Genomic DNA, 21,329 nt, shown 5'->3' on the forward strand with positions numbered 1-21,329 from the left:
TTTCTAGGTAATTTCTATTATGATTCTACAGAAAGGCATGCAAATTGAACAGACACCACATCCTCCTTTAATGGAGCAGAACACTGTAGTAGTTGAGACTTGACTTTTCTTTACTTACCTTCATTAAAGGTTTCCATACAGCATGATCCTGAAAACTTGTCCTGAGCTGCTGTACAGAACGGGACAAACTGTGCAAACATCTGTAACAGAAAAGAAACCTTAATTGTGAAACACACACACTCACATGTACACTACTGTAATATATACATTGCTTCTATACAAAGATTCAGCTTAGAATTTGGTAAGTAGTAGACTATAAATAGCAAAAAGAAAATACTGTACTAGTCCAGGATAACTCCCCACCCCCTCCCCAGTAAATTTTCCAACAGTAGAAATGACTTCAGATTAGCTTTTGAAAAATCAGCAGAAATTCTAACAAGGGCAGCATCAGACTTTGACAAGACAAAAGTATTTGTATGAATCAGAAAAGCCTCCTACCTGACTGCAGCTAATCGCACCTTGATACTGGATTCAGACAAGCCATTAACAATACGGTCCATCATATTTTCGGTCTCAATGATCTGGAGCAAAAAGGAATTAATGTTATATGAATAAAATAATATGAGCATTTAGGGGTTGTTGTTTTTTTGTCTGCAACATTTTAAATATTGCATATAAAAACTGTAGCTTAAAACAGCAAGCCACATTCTCTTCCCAGATTAAGTGGACAGTAGTGTGTGTCTAAATACAATTCAGAAAAACACATCTACATTCTATGCTCCACTACTGCTTTCAAAATGATTTTATTAATCATCAAGGAACAAAAGAGTTATATATATATATGAATTACCCTTAATGTCATATTAAAACCAAAGAGAGCATGTGTGAGTGCACACAATATATACAAACTACAGTTCAGAGACATGTTGTGGAGCTATCTGGAAAAAAATACATAGTAGTTCATCTGCCATATTTAGACACGGCCAGCACAAGCACCTAAGACTAGGATAAAAGGGAGCTAATACCAAGATGAAAGATGGCTTTTGTATTATAAATCAACTTTGTCATGTACACACCCACCACTTATTAAAAATTATGCTTTGATGTGTAAAAGAAGGATGCTTACTATTAACTAAAGAAGTTCATCCTGCAACAAGAGAGAAGTTTATGGGTTTGAATTCTGGAGATCCTGAATAGCTCCCCACTGATAAATCTTCCTGCTAGTTATCTTTTCAGTGCTGTGTTTTCCTGCCTCCTTCCTGGCCGTATCTTTCTTTCTTCTGTTTTTCCCCTTTAGCCAGCAAAGAAACTCAGAAAAATCTCCTGCCTTACGTATCTGCCATTTTTGTTTGACATAGCAACTCCATGCTTAATTTAAAAAAAAATGCTGCTTTTAATTATTCATTATTTAATTTCCCTCCACTTTCCACACACATTTTTAACTATACAAGTGCTCCCACCATCCAATCTCTTTCCTGTGATGTCCAAGTAGAGTTTGATCTCCTTCACACCAATTGCTTGTTTTAATAAACAGTGCAAGCCCCCTTGGCCATTTCAGAATCATGGAACATATTTTGACTTTGTTTCCTAATATGACTAGACTTTCTAGGGTTCATTGTTGAAAAAACATTTGTTTTATAATAGGATACATGACAAGAGGTATATTCCACCCCTCAAAACATAGGTTTCAGAAATTACTCATATGCCACAACAATATCCCTGCACAGCTTATGAGAAGCAAGGACCACAACATTTTGAAAGACAACTTATTGTGAGAATCTAGTTCATCCCTGTGAAGATGTTTACATAAGTGAACTTTACTCTTACATTTTGTTATGGCAAGACATTAATTTTTGTTCAAATGCAAAGAAAGTGCAATGTAAAAATTTATATTAACATAATAGAAGGAGAGCCTTCTTGTTTCAACTTACTTATATCACAATGAAAAAAAGGGATGGAAGAGTGTAAATTCTTGCACTGCCCTTCAGCCCAACTTCCAGCTATGTCTTTGCCTGATTGCTACCATTTTTCACAGGCTCACCTTTTTTCGGATATCTTCATCATTTGCTCCCAGGGAAGCATAGAGCTTGAAAGCAGCCTGGCGCAGTTCATGGGCGTGCTTCAAATCATGGTCAAGCTATTTAAATAAAGCACAGATATCAAATTTAGACACTAAAAAATTATAAGTATTATTTTCTTATTTGTTGTAAACTAGTGCTTATCTACTAGGGTTTTGTCTACCACACCAAAGGCAGCCTGAAACACAAATGACCTGCTGTTCCATTAGCTAATATTCACGTTTACCAACTGAATACAATAACTGAAGTTAAAAATGTGGTTAATTTCTCTGCTGAGTTACAGATTAGTCAACTTAAACAATTTGAGGCCAAAACACTTCTATAAAGTTATGACTCTATCCAGACTATATTCAGGCAAAAACTATTCTTATTTACCCAACAGAAACTTACAGGAACAAGCCAGGAGAAGTGAAAAAATTGTGAGAGAATGAAAGGAAGTTTTATCAAGAGAACTGAAGCACAAGCAGGAACCAAAGCCAGTCTCTAAATCACAGGACCTCCATCTTAAGGTGGATGTTAACCTCCGACTTCTGCTGTAAAGGCAACACAGCAGGGTGCAAGCTGTCTAGGAGGTTTCTGAAAGGTAACAACGCAGGTGCTAGAGGGGTGAACCAGGGTGATGCACCACTGGATAGGCTGCTCACATATCAGGAAAAACTGCTTGGGGGTATGATAATTAATGGGAGCAGTAGCTGTAGGGATCATAAAATAGTGGTGTTCGAGTTCCTGAGAGGCGTGAGAAAAGCACGGAGCAGAGTACAGAGCCTTGACTTGAGGAGAGCAGACCTGGAGGAGCAGATGGGGTGTACCCTGGCTTACTCAGCCAGGAGAAGAGAAAGCTGAGCAGAGACTTAAGAGCAGCCCTACAATACCCACAGGGAGATTACAAAGAACATGGAGCCAGACTCTTTATGGAGGTGCACAGCAAGAGAAGGAGAGACAATAGCCAAATTGAAACAGGAGAGGTTCTTTCTGGACATAGGAAAGAAAAATTCACCATTAGAACAGTTAAGCTTTGGAACAGATTGCTCAGAGAGGTTGATTAATCTCCATTCTTAGCAGTTTTCACGAGTCAACTGGACAAAGCCTTGAGCTATCTCATCTAAGCTCAGCATCGACCCTGCTTTGAACAGAAAATTAAGACTTTCAAACCTCCTCACGTTCTTTCTAATGAGAATAATTCTATGATTCTGGCTGCCCTCAAGACTCTGTACCAAAGGGTTCCACAAAACGATGCAATATTTAAAGTCTACACAAAATGCCAGAAAAATGCTAGTATTAAGCAGCAAAGCACTGCAATATAAGAACTATCAAAAATTAAGCCGTATGAGTAATTCTCTCTGGTGCAGCTATACTAGAGCAGAATGTATTATATCATGGTTAAAAATATTTAAAACAGACAAGTAATCTGTTCAGCAGAGTCCTCACTCATGTAGTTTTTACCTTACAGGGTGTAATTCAAAGCATTTTTTACAAAGTAAGCACCCTGGCTTCCCAGCTGACTATTTTTACAGACTTTCTGAACACTCAAAGCAATGTCATAATATTTATAATTGCCCCACTCACGTTTGGAACCTAATCATATTTTTGATGCTACAGCCAACGTCCATTACTCCCCAATCAGCTGTGAAACTTCCTTCTGCTTATTTAATTTTATACTGCAACTATTTTTTTTTTATATTTAATTTGCATTTTTACATCGAATTCAAGGAAGCTCCATATGCAGAATCAATCCCATTCTATAAAAGTCTGAGAAGTGAGTCTACTTCTTGGGCTAGTTTCAGAGCAAAACGAAGGCTCTATAATCCAGTTTTTTGGGGTACTTTCTAAAAATCAGACTCAGTAAGAGCGGAAGGGAATAGACAATGGATATTTCCCTATGTGGAATATAAAAGCAGTCTTGCTTCTGAGGTTGATTGATCCACTAGTGCTTTGATTGATCCACTAGTGCTTTGGAAAGTGTATGCAAACGTGTAAAAAAAAAGTTCATGGATGAGAACTCCTAGTGCAACACCTATGAAACTAAGTCTCCAAGGTATATTTGGTCTCTGTTTATCCAACCTCTTGCAAGAGCAGATAACTCATAATACGCAATGCTACATGACATCCACATGTTTTTCTGCTTTAGCAGAACAGAACCGTCTCTGAACTTAACATTTTTCACAAACCTGACCTAAGAATTAAAATCGATCTCTCATCATATGGACTATTATCTCTTACGAAGCTGAAATGTACTGGCTCCTGAAGGTAAGCCTTTTAAACTCTGCAAAGGAGAAACATGACATATGTCTCAGTCTGGTACTTCATTGCTATCTCTGGAAAAAGTCATGAAATTTGTATGGTGAAACTATATTAAACTACTCATAGCCCATCTCTCTATCTTTGACATAGAAGAATGGCAGCATTTTTCTTACAGAATGGTGAGTCCAGATATACATAACAATTTTAGTTTGGATAATACAGGCTCCAGAGAAAGCAGTGAGCGACCAAAGACTTGAGGACTATATGCATCAGGAATCAACTCCTGCTGGACCTTTAGTCAACTTTCTATTGAGGAATTCAGACATAAGGTTTAAATAGAATTAAAAAAATATCCTGAGCCCATTTATTATCGCTTTTGCACATTTTTCAAAGCTTCAGAACTGGGTAAGGAAACGTACCCTCTTGATATCAGTGATTGCACTCACTGAGCTGGGATACTTGAAGTAGTCAGCAAGCATGACAATGAGGTGGTCGGTAATGCTGGCAATCCTCTGGAGCTCCACATCTGTTTCAATCAAATAGGCCAGTGTTTCTGCTCCTTCTACTCGCTCCTCCAGCAGTCTTTCCTTACTACACATTCGAACCAAACATGGCAGTGTCTGAAAAGTTTAAAAAAAAAAAAAAAGATAAAATAAACAAACCACCATTGTTTAGCGCAGCTACGTTCATAAAGCAGCTCACAAAAAAATCAAACAGCTAATCAAAGAGCAATTCTCAGCAATGTTCTTCATATCAATACCTTTAGGCAAAAAGATTTTGGTGGTTTTAAAGACCACACACAGAGCGAAATTGTTCAGGCATTACTAAGTATACAGTAGGCTACTTTCAACCCACTTCTCATGCAGTCAAAATTAGTCTGCATGAACGCAATGTTTAGAAGTGATCATGGTCAAAGTTTCGCAAAAGCTAAAAAAAAAAAATCCCCTCAAAAATTCATATTTGCACAGGTTTATTCTTACTACACACACAAACCAAAAGTACCCAAGCTGCCCTCAAGAAGTACTTGACCCCTCCTGCCCTTTTGTGATCTAGGATTGACTAAGGACAATGCAGTCAAAAATAACCTCAGGGCTTCCTCGACCCATGCTTGCTGCTAGGAGTAGTTGGGAAGAGAGGACTACTCGTAAGTACTATATTTAGTCAACCAGAAATTAAGTCCACTTGGAATCCAGGTCCATTCTGCCTTACCCTGACACACACCCCTACCTTGGTTACAGTCACATGGCAACACTTTTGTCATACCTTCTATACTTTTAAATATTAAAAACAATCAAATATTTCTTTACCTGATGCTCAGTGAAAGGCACTTAACTCTGGAAAGACCAATTCTCCAATGGTTGGGACTCTGTTCACTCAAGCCTCACCAAACAGAAGTATGAAAATAAATGAGGAATAGCATCAAGGTTTTTGCTTGCATTACTCCACTGACTTCAACAGAATTATGCTAGTAGAAAATGTTTCTCAGAGTTATGTTATGTTTCTGGGGACCTGAAATAACATTTATCCATTGACTGTTCAAATGATTAAATAAATATCTCCATTCCACAGGTAAGGAAGCAGAGTTTCAGGACTTGCCTACATTTATTAAAAAAGTAGTTGCTACCACAAGGATTACCATCTAATCCTGCACCTAATCCAGGGAGCCAAAGCACCTCGTCTCTGCACAGCTGTCACTTAAGACATCAGATAAGACTTCCAGCCTGAGCAACTGAAAACTGGTTCTAATAGCACATAATACACCTAAGGACCTTCTGCTTCCTTAGGAAGTCAGGCAGAACTCTTTAAAAGAGAAGACAGCTGCTGAGGGTTGGTAAATTTAAGCTGCCCTCAGAAATCACCTCATTCCAAAAGTGAGATTTCTAGGACCTCTGCAAGTTTGTTCAAAGTTTGCTTTAAAACTTTCAGGCATTTAATTGTTATGATACTTTTTAATCTGCAGAATTCAGAACTGCACCATAATGATTAAATGTCACCAGTTTCAATTACCAAGCTGGCATAAGGTATATTAAAAACTGAGACTGGCATAAACAAACTCATAAAATCCAAACATAAGCTCTCAAAAAAACAACATTCAGGTTGACCAAGAAAGAACAGAAGTGGAATTCCATGCCTAAACCACGAAGATATTGTACTTCCCAATTCTTTCCAAGGTCAAATGGTGTGAAACGAGCTATTTCTTGGAATTGAAGGGCTAGATATTGTTAAGTCACTGGCTGCAAGCACCCAAGAAATACAAATCTCATACCTTTAAACTTTTAGCAATTCCATCTGTTTAAAATTAAACAAAATCAAGAATTCTGAAGGACACATCTTAACTGTTCCATTGGACCTACAGGTCAGTACAATGTAATTAATGCAGAGGAGCAGGGGACTGTATTAGAGGTGTAAGATGAGGAGCCACAAAGCACACCTGACCTTTTCTGGCCAGCAGATAAAAGTCTGAAAATGGACTGTAAAGATGGAATACTTAACCCACATGGTATTGCTGGGATCTGTAAGGGTTATCTGGACAAATGGTCACTTCTGTTATTAGGATTCCAGAGAAATAATTTCCCTTCCAAACAAATCCATTATTTATCAACCTGCTCCACCTTCCCCCCATCCCAACTGATTTTATTTTTTCATGTATTACAGGCCAACCCACTACTCAAACTGAGCAATGAAAATAAATCAAAACCATTTTGGAAACACACATCCCTGACTGTCCTCCAGCTGAAGAAAGTTTGATAGCAAAGGGTGAAAGTTCTCTTCAATAATTTCTGAAAACTAAAGAGGGCATTGCTTTGTTTTAGTTCACCAGAGGTCAAACAATTTGTGACCGGATGCACCACAGACTGAGACAGTGTGTTATCTTAAAACTATGAGCTCCTGGAGCGACCCCAGAAGAAAAGAAGAAATTACATGAGTTGTTTGAACAAGAGGGCAAGATTCCGTGCCTTTCTTCTGTCCTCACTCTTTTGTCTACTCTCAAGTATTACAATAAATTTTAGTCCAAAGTTTAAAACATTTATTTGCGCAGAAGCAGCTTCCATGAGAAAGAAAGTGCTCCTATTGCTGTAGGCTGGCAAGCAAATCAGTTCACAAAGGTTTGAAAGGACTACAGTTATCCATTCGGCCCACGTGGCAGAGCATGCGTAGCTCCACGCAGTTGGCTATCGGCAATAACCTGCCTTTGCCTACTGCAGTAGTCCCCCACTTCTCCCCAGAGCAGAACAGTCCTGGAACCCACACGTCCTGACCAGGACATAGCCTGGGGTTAAGCAGACAGTGGGGGATTTCTGAAGGGAAGAAATTATCAAAAGAAGAATGAGCAGGAGTGAGATAGGTTGGGACCACGGAATTGTAGCCCTCAGTTTGCAGGTGGTGTACGGAAAAAGAAGAGGGATCAAGGAATTGGAGTGTCAATTAGGAAAAAAGCTAAGTAGGAGAATGAGGAAGAGGGATTCCTTACTTGCTGTAAGACCAGATATCTGTGCAGAACAGATGCCACTATCAACACCAGCAACACTGGAATGAATTGCATTTTGGACTTTCTTGTGTAAAAAGACAGGAGGGATGGGCCTTTGTCTCAGCCAACAAATGGATTTTTCATCTGTCATTACCTAGGATGACTGATACCAAAATCCCACTAAAAAAAGCTGTAGATATGCAAGGCTCTACTGCCATGGACATTGAAAGGCATGAATACACTTTCTTATTGCAGTATCTTACATACAGCCTACCCTTTCCCCAGCATTACCAAAAAGTAGGACTTAGGGACAGTTCTCCAGTTCAAAATGTAGGCTTGCAGGAGCCATCAGGGGTTTGCAACAGACCACAGTGAGAAGATACTGATCAGTAGCCTCTGGTGATGAGAAGTATTTGTTCCTTTAAGCAGTATACGCAGCTCTCTGCAGTGCCACGGACTTTCAGCACACGCTATGGTCACGCATATGCTTATTAGTTGTCTGTTCACAAGAGGGTCTGAACACCACGGAGGGGCCTTCACAGCCACAGATAACGAACTCCCATAAAAAGTTACTGGATCTCAGATCACACACCGCCAAATCCTGACAATGACCGTTTTGCTGATTAGACCCTTCACTTGCTAGACTCATTCCAAGAACACGTTGTCTTCTCAATCTCAGTGCAGGGGCACATATGGGGAAAAAATTATTTTTTCAGGCATTTAAACTGCATTTTCTTAAATCTGAACTATGTGTTATTCTCTGGAATGAAAGATGCTAAAAGCATACTAAAAGCTTTGGAGTCTGCCAAACTGCTACAGTAATTATCAAAGAAAGCAAACATGTTTTCTTATTGCAGTATTTCAGTAATCCTTCAATATCTTATGGAGAAACAAGCAGTGTTAGTATTATCTGATCTCTGCCTGATATGCTTGCTCATCAACAGCTTTTTTTTTTTTTCTGTTGACTAGCTATAGAAGTGTGACTATTTTGAAAGAGGTTACATTCCTATGGTATTTAATGAAGTTTCCTTTACTGAATTTCCTTACAAAGTCACAGGCAATATAAAAATCAAATCCAACATTTCAGCATGACAGTTTCTTTTTTAATAAAAAATTTCCCTAGCTGAAGTATGAAGCAGACAAATCTACAAAACCATTGTGAAACCTGAGAAATCATCTGCTCATGACAGACTCCATGTATAGATTGTGCAAGTATTCTGACTATAGTCTTGTGAAACAAGCTACTGAAAGATAAACCAGTGCCTTGTTCATATACAGAGACCAAGGCAGTAATGTTGTTTCCATGTTACTTACAAATGGCTACTGAAATGATTACAAATCTCAAATAGATGTGTGTCAAACTCTGGAATATATATTCCTGGATATTGACCGTTTAGTATGATTCTTTATTTCAAACTTCTTAAAAAAGCCATGTCACTGTAAATGCTTAAAGACACAAAGGGAAATTAGGAAACTAATTTTTTAAATAAAAAAATCAGGAGAATTTGGTGCTTTGAAATCTTCAGTGTAAAAGTTTTTGTGCTACTTTTTATACAAGATAAATAAAAACAGGATAGCCTTATGTGAGAAAAACATTTTAAACAGAAAACTGTTCAACCAGCTCACCTTAAGAACGATGCAAGAATCGTCTGTCCGTATTGCTCCAGCTCTGCACATGGAAGTAAGGCTGTAACAATATAATAAGACATACATTCACCTGTCATTGTTTTCTATGCACTTAAGTAAGACATTGCAGAACAACCAACTGTATTAATGAAATGTACTCCCCTTTGTTCTACCATTGATTTCAATACATTTGTGCTTACTAGACTTGGGCATACAAACAAACTACTACAGACACTTTTAAGCAGATTTCTAGTAGAGGACGTCTTGCTGGAGCTGCTTGCTGGAGCACTGATCAATATATACACCACACACTGGTCAAAAAAAGTCTATCTATCAAATTTGATTGATCCACAAACCTCTTTTACCAACAAAAAACTGCAAAATGAACAACTTCCATTAAGATAAAGGAGCAATATACATAGACCTGTCCTTTGCTGCAAAGAGCACGGGCAAGCACTCAAAACAATCAGGAAAGAATCGATACAGGGTTGGTAGCCTGACAGCTCAGTCAGAAACTGTTCAAGCTTTGCATTAGCCTAGGAGATGCAGTATCGCTGTGATGCTTGTCCACAGGCACGTCTTAACGCTCTACTGAACTAAGCACATCCTTGCCCAATGAAGTCTCTGACACTGAACCAAACCAGCATTTGTTCTTTATTAGACAACAATTTAGTGGATATGACAAATCCAAGGTCTCAAACTACAATGTTGACACACAACATCAGACAAATGCTTAAGTTGCTTTGTTAATCTACCTGTACCTGTGCTCCAAGATACCAGAAATGCAAAGCAGTTCACCCACCAATAAAAGTGGTTTACATTTAAGTGGTTTATACTTTTTACCTGCTTTGCTACACAGAAGCGGAATGAAGCTGGAGGATAACTGCTCTGCATTCAGTGCAACAGTCAAGTATGTTTTGTTTTAGCTTTTGAACGAAGCCATTGTAACTGGCTTTTATCATGCCACAGTTGAGGTAAAAAGAAAGACTGAATTTCAGTGAAGGTGACCTAAAACTAACATGTTTCAACTCTGAATTGGGCATGCCAAAAGTGTACATAGGGTCAATTATAATTGCTCAGCTAAGGAGCAGTAATACGCTAACATACTGTAGCCATATCATGTTTCACTGCATTCCTGAGCTCTTTCCAAGTGCCTAAAGAGAGTTCTTTCAGCTCTTAGAAGGTAACATCACTGATTCTGTTCCAAACACGTACCAGTGACAGACATAGCTAAAATCCCATAATCAGAAGTCTTTTTATATATTATTTCTCGGAAGTGAGAAGATAAGACTTGACTGTTAGCATAGGGATCATTGTATAAACTTTTACTGCCCAAGCCTTGCGGCTGACAGCAGGAAATACTCATTTTCACACCTGAACAATCAGGAGGAAAGCACCCATCTTGCAGTTGCCATTTAGTCCAGCTAGACCCTATTTGCCAGAAAAAGTAACTCTATTTCAAACCTGGAATAAGTTAAAGTATTTTCACTTCAGGTAAAATATGCCTGGCTTAGCTGGAAGCAATTCCGGTAATTTTAGTAGAAAAGGTTACTCCTCCACTTGTAGCTGCAAATCAAGAGGCGTATTTAAGCCTTTCCCAAGAGGCTTACTGCTCGTCCCTCTGTGCCAACACAGCTGCTCAAGTGAACGATCCTTACTCCATTTCCATCAAGAGGTATTAACTTGGGTCTTCCAGGTCTACTTCAATTGTTGAAGAACAAAGGAAACTTCTTAAGATAGCCCTGCATGCCAGTCTGGATTCAAATAGAAATTTAACAAAAGGCTTCACAAATGCATAAAAAACCCCTTCTACATCTGCATTCCAAGGACTCTACTAATAAATCAGAGAGGAACTGCAGATTAATTGACCCAGACTGGCAAGGCAGGAGCCAAGTCTTATTCAGAAGCGAAAAAAAAGAGGACCTGTGACAATTTCACCTGCTACTCTCATTAGGAAAAAAAGAAAGGAGAGAGAGTCTGACTTGGAGGGAATCAAGTAGGGAATGGACTTATAGAAGAAAAGCCTGTAGGTCTTTCCAAGCCCCCGGGACTGTCATGAAACTGAGGCCTTGCGTGCCCTACTAAGAAGGATGACTGCCCATAGACTAATTGGAAACCCAGTCTGAAACTCAGGATACTGGTTTGTCTTCCATTTTCCTGCAATTTTCTTTTTTGCTTTTCACTGCATCATTTTCCTCCATGCTTCCAAAGGTCCACTTGAGCCAAAGTACTGCAAAGCAACAGCAAAAGATGGGATTCTCTACCCAACTCCTTCAAATGTGAAGCAGATCAGTAAAGAACACCAATAGACCTGGGAGTATTCATCCCAGAACAAGGAGACAGTCCAGAGCCAGAACAATTCTTTTAGCTCCAGCCTGCCTTTATGACTTACCAACCGCCGTATATCTTGAGATCAGTTAAAAAAAAAAATATTTCTAATACTTAATTCTCTATGTATTCTCTGAATTCTCAAAGAAACACATAAATCAATTGGAACTGAGATTGCTACAATGCAGTTAATTTTACTTGCCTTTTTCACTAAGAGCTACCTAGCAAACCAGTAAAACCAGACTGCATAAACCAATTGTGGTTGGAAGGGAGCGTGGGAGGTCCCCAGACAGACCTCCCACATGGAGTGGGATTACTTTCCTAAGACAACCCCCACACATACACGTCTTTATAACCGCTTTCATGAACGGGTTAAGTCATCATAACCTGGCAACATTACAAAAGAGGCCATCCTACCTACCCCACTTGTTCCTCACCCAGAATCTCCAGACCTTGCACTGAGACAAGTGTCAGTGAAATTGCTTGGTGAACTGAATCAGAGAACTCAAGAACTCACTGATCCAGGTCAAAAACAAGCCATCAAAATCTAAAAGAATAATCAAACAATATACCAGTGACCAAAGTCTTGAGTGACATTTGATTTTAGTAGTTTATAGTGATGGGTAATTTTATCTCTTTAACCCCCTGAAGTCATTTATTCTATTATTATCAATACAACAAAAGGAAAAGAGTCTTAAAGGGAGTCCAGCTTATGAAGTGAGTATAACCCCAGTGTTGCTGTTATGAAACCTGGTCACATTTTGTCACAGGGTAGAAAGTCCTTATGAATATGAACACAAAGAAACGTGCCCACACCAGAAGGGAAAGTTTGATTTGAGCTATAAAACTACTTAATAACATTAATTCTGCTGTATGAGCACATGAAGCTTAAAGAATAATCTATTTTAATTAAAACAGTTGGGAAGAGGGACTAGCTCTGCTCTCTCATCATCTTGGTGCATACAGTTCTCAACACACCACAGCCCCAGTCACCTGAGCGAGTCCTCTGAACAGTGGTGCAGCAACAACATTAACTTGTATTACATGATGATATTTCAGTATTATACTCTGTAAGGACATACAATTGACTATAGCCTATTCAAAGTAAAACTTACCATAAAATCCAAGTTACTCGTGAAAACTGCAGTTCAGCTTATGAAAATCCATGTCTGAATACACGTTCCTGACAAAACTGCTGCCCAGCAACATTATTTCCCGTTTATGTACAGCAAAGAGTGAAAGTTATGCTCTAAAGTTTATTAGGTGAGAACCACTTCTTCAAGGATTTAGATAATGCAAATAGTATCTATAATTATTCCTAAGATTTTAGATCACATACTACTTTGCAACAGGCAAAAAGGAACAGTTAAAAAGTAGGTATTAAATTGCATACTATTTCATTCTAATTCCTGATGAAAATTACCATTTGGCTGATGTGAGCTGCATTTCAATAGGCTTGTCCCTTTGTAACATCTTCACAAAAATTTGCGGTAACAATTCTCCATCAACCGACACTGCAAGCAATGAAAGAGAACTCCAAGTAATTCTAATTCAGCCAAAAAAACAAGTGTCATATAAGCAACAGCAGCATTATACTTACCATTTACAAGAGTCATTGATACCTGTGGGTTTTCAAAGGCTAGAACTGAGAAGCATTTCAATGCTTGCATTCGAACCTGTGTAAAAACATAACATAGATGAAGTATAAATGTAAATGCAAACTTAAAAGTAAAATTGGTCTAGACTGCTGTATAGGCTTGTAGAAAATAATTCTGTATAATCAGTAAGAAATGTAGATGACGAATAAAAGGCAGATGGAAACATCTAACTCACACCTTGACTCCTGTAATCTTCCTGTTGGAACTATCCTTCTATAGGGTATGTTGCAAACTATTTGTGAAAAAGACAAGCAAGGATAAAACTTGGGAACCAGACAGTCAGAAATACTGGTCTTACTTGTGATGCCTCACAAACGTGCAAACAGCAACAAAAGAATGGAAGTATCATAACAATAGTACTGTTTCTTTCCAGGACTCATAAGTACGTAAGAGAATCAGAAATACGTCGTTGAGATTTATATTTCAGAAGCCTTTAAAGGTGGGTTTAATAAAATGTCTAAAGAGAACCATTCAGAAGTGATTCTAAACTAATCTTAAAACAAATATATATAAGTTTTAATGCCATTACACAGCCTCAGATATCACCTGTACAAAAAGGATTCACAAATGTCTTCATGCTGGATCTTCCTCCTCCAGTCCAAAACCATGTCTTAGTTTAATCAAACAATATTTCATGGTTGCCTATTCACGTTAGGCTATGAAGTCTTTACAACTTCTTTTTTGACACAGGGAAGACCAACCATTATCATCTTCCCAGATGAAGAATCTAATTTAGTCCAGATATTAGCCTTTGACTTCACCTTCTACAATTGCACAGATTTAAACTGTGTCCATGTCTTTCCATGTTTCTGTTACCACATTCTTAGCATGAAAACAAAGCAAAAGGAACAAGACTTTGACCTAAAGGATCACTGCGGAAAGTACTTACTGCAACTTAGGTTTAGGCCCATCCCACTCTCCTTGACAAAAAGTCTTCGAAACATGGAAGTCCAAGGGTAGACGACAACAGCAAAGACAATCACACTTTTGTGCATTAATTTTATAATATCTAATCACAGATTAGATAAGATCTTTTCTCATCAGTAGTAGTGAAATCTTAGTCAGGAGGAACCGATAGCAGGCTATCTGGCTTCAGAACAAAAGCAAGGTGCTTTTGCTCCATTTACTTTTAAATCTAATGAATACAGTGTATGCTTCAAAGCAGCAGGAAGCACAGATTGTGTATCAAAAAAGCACTGAAAAAAGTCAAATCCACAGCTCAAAAGCTGTATTCTTGCCAGAAGGAACACAGGGCCAGGGGGGCAAAGGTTCTAATAAGAACAACTGAAGTCTAGCTAGAAGTTAACTATTTTATATAATATTGCTTTATTAATTAAAGATATTAAAATTACTACAACGACTAGTTTCTTTGCTAGTAATGTCTACTTAAGGGCAATTAGTTCAGTAGTTACATGAGAAACAGGGAACGTAAGCATTTGGAAAAATATGTAAATATGGTCTTGAAACCACTACCTGTAATGCTGCTGTAAAAGCTGCAGTCCCTTTGTGTTAGACATCTCACCAGTGTGAAGATGCACACTTGGAATGATGTAATACATGGAAAAGATACTTGTAGAGTCAGCTGGCTACGGGACAATCCCAAAACCAAAAGAAAAGAGTTTATTGAAAAGTAATGGGCAATTCTCTTGGCAGACCTAGACAAACTCTTCTCATGGGGATTGAAATCCCATTTTGAGGGTTTCTGCTGTTTATTGATGTGGTCCTATTGCCTAAATCATCTGAGATACCTTGCTGGCCTTTACTCTAAGTATTGAAAAATAAGCAAAGTTTTTAAATGCTGTCTTTTCCTGTTAAGGTCTTGTTTGGCTGAATATTAAGAAACTGGATAGAGAAATATGAGAATGAGATGGCTTGTATTCCACAGAAATGTATCAGTTACATTAGAAGTCTGAGAGTGTCTAATTACTGCAGAACACTAAGAAAGCAGCTAAGACCACAATGAAGCTGTTAACCCCAGGAGTATTAACAGAGGAAAGTGTATGAAGAGCAACAGTTCAGTATGTACACCTGGAATTTAAAGGCTTGACCAAACTAGCAAAGGAGGATATGAAGAATATTTTATACATCTCTTCAGTAAGGTAGGACTAAATATATATATTTTAATGCAACGCTACATGTATCTTGTTGGCGAAAAACAACTTGAAAACTTTACCTTGCTCTGATTTCTTTATTTTAAAGCAGCTCTTTGAAAAAAATTAGGGAAGGTTCAAAGCCATTAGAAAAGGTTCCAAGCCAAACACAGCTTGGAAAATTCACCTTAAGATACAGGGCAAAAAAGGTCAGCTAATGGGAGAAAGAGCAAAATGTTGCCTGATCATGGTGAAAACTAATTAGTACAGAAAGACAAAAACCAGAAGTTTATCAGCCTCTGATAAACAAAATATTGAAGACCACATACTTCCTACTGGATTTATTAAAACAAAAACAAAAACCAAACAAACAAAAAACCTACAAAAAAACCCCAAACCAAACAAAAAGCACCACACATGAGATTAACAAGCCCCTGGAACAGAGCACCAAGTTTCCCTTCACTTGAAATTCTCATTTAAAGACTGGTTTTCCTGCTGAAAGATACTTTAATTATCAAGAATATTCTGCATTAGGCAGGAGATCAAAATAGACAAGCACAATTATCTCATCTAGTCTCAATCAACCAGTGAACAGCATACTTTCAATAAAATAAAAATGGCACTATAACATTAGATATTCTGTATTAAATATTGTAATAAAAATAACTCAAAATAAATTTGGATACTTTGAAGTGCTTCTTATTTTCAGAATGATGACATTCATACTTTTTGCAGGGAGGGAAGATAAATTGGTATCTTCATAAGAAAGTCCACGCTTAGAGATTATAGGATTGGCTTCAGACAGATTTCAAAATCATTTGCATAGCAGACGTGTTAGCTCTCAGAAAAACAAACTACATGAAGAGCTTCAAACATTTTATTAAGTAATCTACAGCAGACTCCTAAGGCTGTGCTCAGGATTTGAAATTTTGGCCTTAGACTGAAAAGAGCTAGTTGACCCTCCTTGCCACCAAGTTACAGGTAGAGATGATGCTTTTCCCCAGAGGTGGTACTGTCAGATAGTCCAGGATGGAATTCCAAAACGTAACAGAGAATGGAACTGAGACTCAGGAGATTCAGTGAGTACAAAACACAGATACTTGGTGGCCTCCACTCAGTCCATGTCCATGTTTTCACAGGTATGACTCCTGTTTAGGACAGCTCACATTTGCTTCTCTTTGGCTTAATTTCTTTTTCTCATTTATTGTTCAATGAATTAGACCATTTTTATTGGGCTGCTAAGTGACTGTTCTCCTTTGGATCAATGAAAGACAGCTCTGTTTTAATTAACGGTGTTTTAACTTTACAGAGCACTCCAAAACAATAGGTCTCGTTTTCATAGAAATCCATATGGCAAGTAAGAAACAACTGTTATTCTAGAAATATACATTATACCTGTTTATAGTCCTAGTTCATATGCATAAACATAGTTTTTATAATCTTCATTTGGATCCCTTTCATAAATATATGTAAAACACCAAATAATTTTAATGTCTTACTTTGTAGGAGGTGGAGACTAACAGATGTGCGATATTCTGAACAGCTCCATGGTTAAATAAGATTGTCTGGTGATCTGGACCCTTCAAAGAAAACATAAAACACGATTTATTTTTTTAAAAGATCATATAAGAAATTTCCACTATCTGCAACTTATTGTTGAGTATAAAAGGTAGGTTTACTAACATTTACTTTGTAATACCATTTACTCTGGCATACCAAATTTTTTTTAAATAAAGAAGTCCAACTCTTATTTTTATAGCATTTGTCCTTTTCCGGTAATCATTTCCACTCTTTTCTTCAATAGGCAATGAAATTAGTTTTCACAAATTCAGAAACATGGATAGAGTACTTATGTTTCTATTCTTCATATTGGAAACAATAGAAAGCTCCTGATTTTCTCTACAAATCATATAAAAGATCCCCAGTTACTAATGTCTTCTTCACTAGTAATATTAAGCATTTTCAACAATTCTAACTTCAGAAGAGAGTGAATTAATTCTGAAACTGTTTCCAAACAGAACGTGGCAGTGCTTTGAGAAGAGATTCATATTTTCCTCTTACAGATTATTTTAGTTTCAAACATAGTTAGCCATAAATCTACTCAGCCATCACCCATTTATTGACTTCAAGATCTAAGTCGACAATGGCTGATACATCGATGTTTTTTCAAGATTTAAAAAGCATTTGGAATTAAACACAAATTCTGAATTTTGCAGTAGAAAGGTCTCAGAACTTCTGCAGTGTGACAAGGCTCGATGAGGTCGGAAAAAACAACATGAAATCTCAATGGGGCCTGCAATCCTCAGCAGTCTCTTGTGAAATCTGAGCTGTGACTTACAAACATCTCTTTAGAAGTAGAGTCATTACTCTAGTCATCTTTGCATTAAGCACGGGCCATGTGCAAGTTAAATTCTGCTTTTAGAATGTCACAGCATTAATCATACCTCGATGCATTTTCTTGCCTAATCTGCAAGTGAAGAAAGTTCAAACCCAGTTGAGTTTATGGGCACATCTATACACCCTAGTATGTGATGTTTTATTTTCACATTTGAGATATAGCTGAAATCAGATACCTCTTACACTCAAAAGAACATTTTTAGAACATCCCTTACCTCTAAGAAAAAAAAGCACAAAATTACTTTTAGATGTAACATATCTGGTGCTTTAAGAGATGCTTCAGCTGCTACTGCCACCAAGAGCTTTCTACCAAAAAATGCAATTAAAACAGCATGGTTGAAGTAGGAAGACAACTTACATTGGCACACAGAAGTGGCTGAGGCAATGATTTAAAGCCGCAGCTATGCCAGTGTTGAAGCTGAAGAACAGATATTAAAATATGTGAAAAAAATGAATGAAATAAAAGTAAAAGAAATCATAGTGACCTAGATAGTTTTAGTAATTCGTAAGTATTAGTGATTTTTCAATGAGATGCAGACAGTAAATTCTGTGCAAACTGGATGAATACGTGACACTTGGGTGTATTCTTAGTTGCATAACTAGATGTACATGAAAATATCTAATCTGTACACATTGTGTTTGCACACACCAATCCAGCTTATTTAATGCACAATCAGGTTAAGCACTAATCCATAAATAGGGACAGCTTCAAATATAAATGTGAAAACTTGAGAACATAATGTATCTTTCCTTCCTAAACCCAAGCAGCTCAGGCACCAATGTAATAGCAAGGCCTTTTGCTTTTGTTTCTCTGTGGGTATACCGACAGAGTTCCAGGAGCCGGTCCTATTACAGTGATCTTTTTCTCCAAATATGATTGAACCACATATTTCAGGAATAGAAATCACACTTCTTGCATGATTTTCCATCATAAAATGTCAATTTTAAAGAAAACAGTGGGATAGAACAATGTAACAATTCATTCCATAATGAAATTTTAAAAGCAGATATCAGGGATCCAGCCTAAGATCACATAGGAAAACATTCTCAGAAGGGGCTTGGAAGGAAGCTGCCTTGATTACAGACTTTATCCTGGATCTTTCCCAGACACAAGATTTTAAGTTTCAATGGTGGTGAAATTATTACTTATGCACATTCAAATGTAAGTTCCAGAACTATCTTTTCAAATTATTCATACAACCATGTGTTTCAGAATGCATACCTTATCTTTTTAATTTGACCATTAAAATAGTAAGGCTTACCTACTCACATCACTTTCTCTGGAAACAAATCAACTGCGATAGAGAGAATCTTAAAAAGTAAATTTTGAGTTGCATTTTAGCATACCACGTACATCAACCTGATTTCAGTTTACTTATTTGCTTATATGTTGATAGAATCCTGGCTCCGTATGTTAAGAACTGCATCTGTTTCCCCTGTAAATCAACACTTTCCCTTGCTTAGGATGGCTCTTCTCCGGGGTCAATGTTTTCCATCAGTTAACTTTAACTCTAAAAATGCAGTGAGAAGCAGTAAAAGTAAGCAGTAAAAGCAGAAAAGAGCAGCAATATGCTAGGAACCTGAATTAAGGATTTCCTAGCTCAAGAAAACAGGTCTGAGCTTTTCCAGAGAAATTTGAGCAGGCGAGAAAGAAACCTGAGAAGCCCAAACAAGACTCTGGCAAGAAAGAGAAAAAATGGATGCACAAGATCTAAGCAGAGAACACTATGCAGGAACAAGGAGGGTAGAAGCTATGATATGTCAACTATTAGTTTAATGAATAAATCTACTAAGATGAGGAAAAAGAGAAATAAAAGCGTCAATACCTCTTACAATATATGCTAAGCCTTACCTAAATACAAAAGCTTATAGTAACTTATTTCTTCAGGAAAAAATTAGAAAAGTCCTCTCACTCACGGCCTTTTGGGGGGAAGATGGAGCCTTCATTAAAAATATAGTGAATACCAAAACTTTCAGTATTTAATATTTTTTTTAAATTTTAAGAATGTACTTTGCCTATGCAAATAAATCAGGAAATCCCCTGCAAATTCTGCTTCACTGTATTAGATGTATTTTGTTATGTTTGAAAATACAGTAATTGACCTTGATAATCAGACCTGAAACCCAAGAACTAAACAAGAAAGAAAGAAGGGGGCATTTTAGATTTTTGCTGAACAGCTGCATTTGCCTGGGCAAGAGAGAAATGAGTTCTTTATCAATTTAACATTTGTGATGATCTGTTTACTCAACCTCATATTTTTCTTTGTTATGCAGCTAATGTTTATTCTGTAAATGCAACTATTTCCCAATTCTCATACCCATCACCCTGCTTTTCTTGTGCATTCATGTTTCTATCTGTTCACACAATCAACTTTTTCTTTCCAAAAACTTGGGATTTTTCAAAACGTTCACTGTAAAGTTTGTTTGAGAGAGATTTGAGGGGTGGAGGAGGGATTCAAAACAGTATAGTGAGTTCATAAGACCTTCCTTACTCTACTCGTGTTAAGTGACTGGGCATTTGCTTTGTTAACAATATATTCGATATGTAAGTCACCAGGAGTTATTGAAGCTACAAGGAAGTAACTCATTTAGAAAAAGATGACAAGAACTGTTTTCATGTTGGATTAATTACCTGAAGTTACTCAGCAGTTCTCACATAGCCAACAGGGTTTATATTGCTACAGAGCTAACCCCTGATTTTATAAACTGACTTCTATACCACCCTATAATCAGTCCTGTGGTTTTTTTCTTGTAAGCCAACACGGCCCGATTTCTCACCTGTTCAAGCTACTCAGCCTATTATGGAGACTTTCAAGGGCCACTTAAAGATGAGATGCCTCACTGATGCATTTTTCTTCTTAAAATACCAAATTTTTTTTCCAATATTAGCTATAGTTCTGAACTTCCACAGTCCAGTGTAGGATTCTGTCTTAATGTTTTCTTTAAACAATTCTATAAATATTAGCAGCTGAGTTATATTTTTGTATCACACTAGCTCTACAGTGTTCAGTCCTCAGGTTCACTTAACAGAGAAATGCAATTGGATGAATGTACATAAATAACAGTCAAGGTAGAGAAAAATACATTTTTAACAAAGGAATAATTCAGAGTTCCAGAAGACTCATTGTAAGTGATAAGGTAGAAAGATATTTTTTGAGGTAAATACTTACAAATTCATAAATTTTGGAACTTTGTTAGTCTGGGAGATAAATACGATTATGATCTTTTAGTTTTACATTGTTTCTAAAAGGGAAAGATGCTGTACAAATCTGATTTCCGACACTGAATTATTTTGATACAGTTACTGTATAACCCATGGGTACAGTAACTACCAAAAAAAATCAACAATAATAGAAAAAACAATGGTGTGTGGAAACTTGGGGGGTGGGGAGGAAAAGACAAAAACTTCTGTGTTTGGGGCGGGGTTGCTGCTGTTTTTAAA

General features: G+C 37.3%; 1 protein-coding gene across 13 annotated transcripts in view; it reads right to left on the minus strand.

Moving 5' to 3' along the window:
- The window catches only part of ARMC8 (armadillo repeat containing 8), a 79,938-nt gene that overhangs the window by 15,273 nt on the left and 43,336 nt on the right, over nucleotides 1–21,329 (minus strand). For 9 of the 13 annotated variants that reach the window (XR_012674794.1, XM_075157929.1, XM_075157924.1 and 6 more), the window contains 9 exons: nucleotides 18,246–18,305; nucleotides 16,990–17,070; nucleotides 13,343–13,418; nucleotides 13,166–13,256; nucleotides 9,415–9,475; nucleotides 4,739–4,939; nucleotides 2,042–2,137; nucleotides 499–581; nucleotides 119–200 (listed from right to left, as the gene is read on the minus strand). Coding sequence is in view for 12 of the 13 variants with exons in the window: in XM_075157929.1 (XP_075014030.1) it covers nucleotides 119–200; nucleotides 499–581; nucleotides 2,042–2,137; nucleotides 4,739–4,939; nucleotides 9,415–9,475; nucleotides 13,166–13,256; nucleotides 13,343–13,418; nucleotides 16,990–17,070; nucleotides 18,246–18,305 (831 nt within the window). In the remaining variant the exon portion in view is untranslated. The remainder of the gene's footprint in view (nucleotides 1–118; nucleotides 201–498; nucleotides 582–2,041; nucleotides 2,138–4,738; nucleotides 4,940–9,414; nucleotides 9,476–13,165; nucleotides 13,257–13,342; nucleotides 13,419–16,989; nucleotides 17,071–18,245; nucleotides 18,306–21,329) is intronic. The other 4 variants (XM_075157928.1, XM_075157932.1, XM_075157925.1 and 1 more) reach the window with 2 other exon arrangements.

This window comes from Calonectris borealis, chromosome 9 (assembly GCF_964195595.1).
Source record: "Calonectris borealis chromosome 9, bCalBor7.hap1.2, whole genome shotgun sequence".
Taxonomy (NCBI): Eukaryota; Metazoa; Chordata; class Aves; order Procellariiformes; family Procellariidae; genus Calonectris; species Calonectris borealis.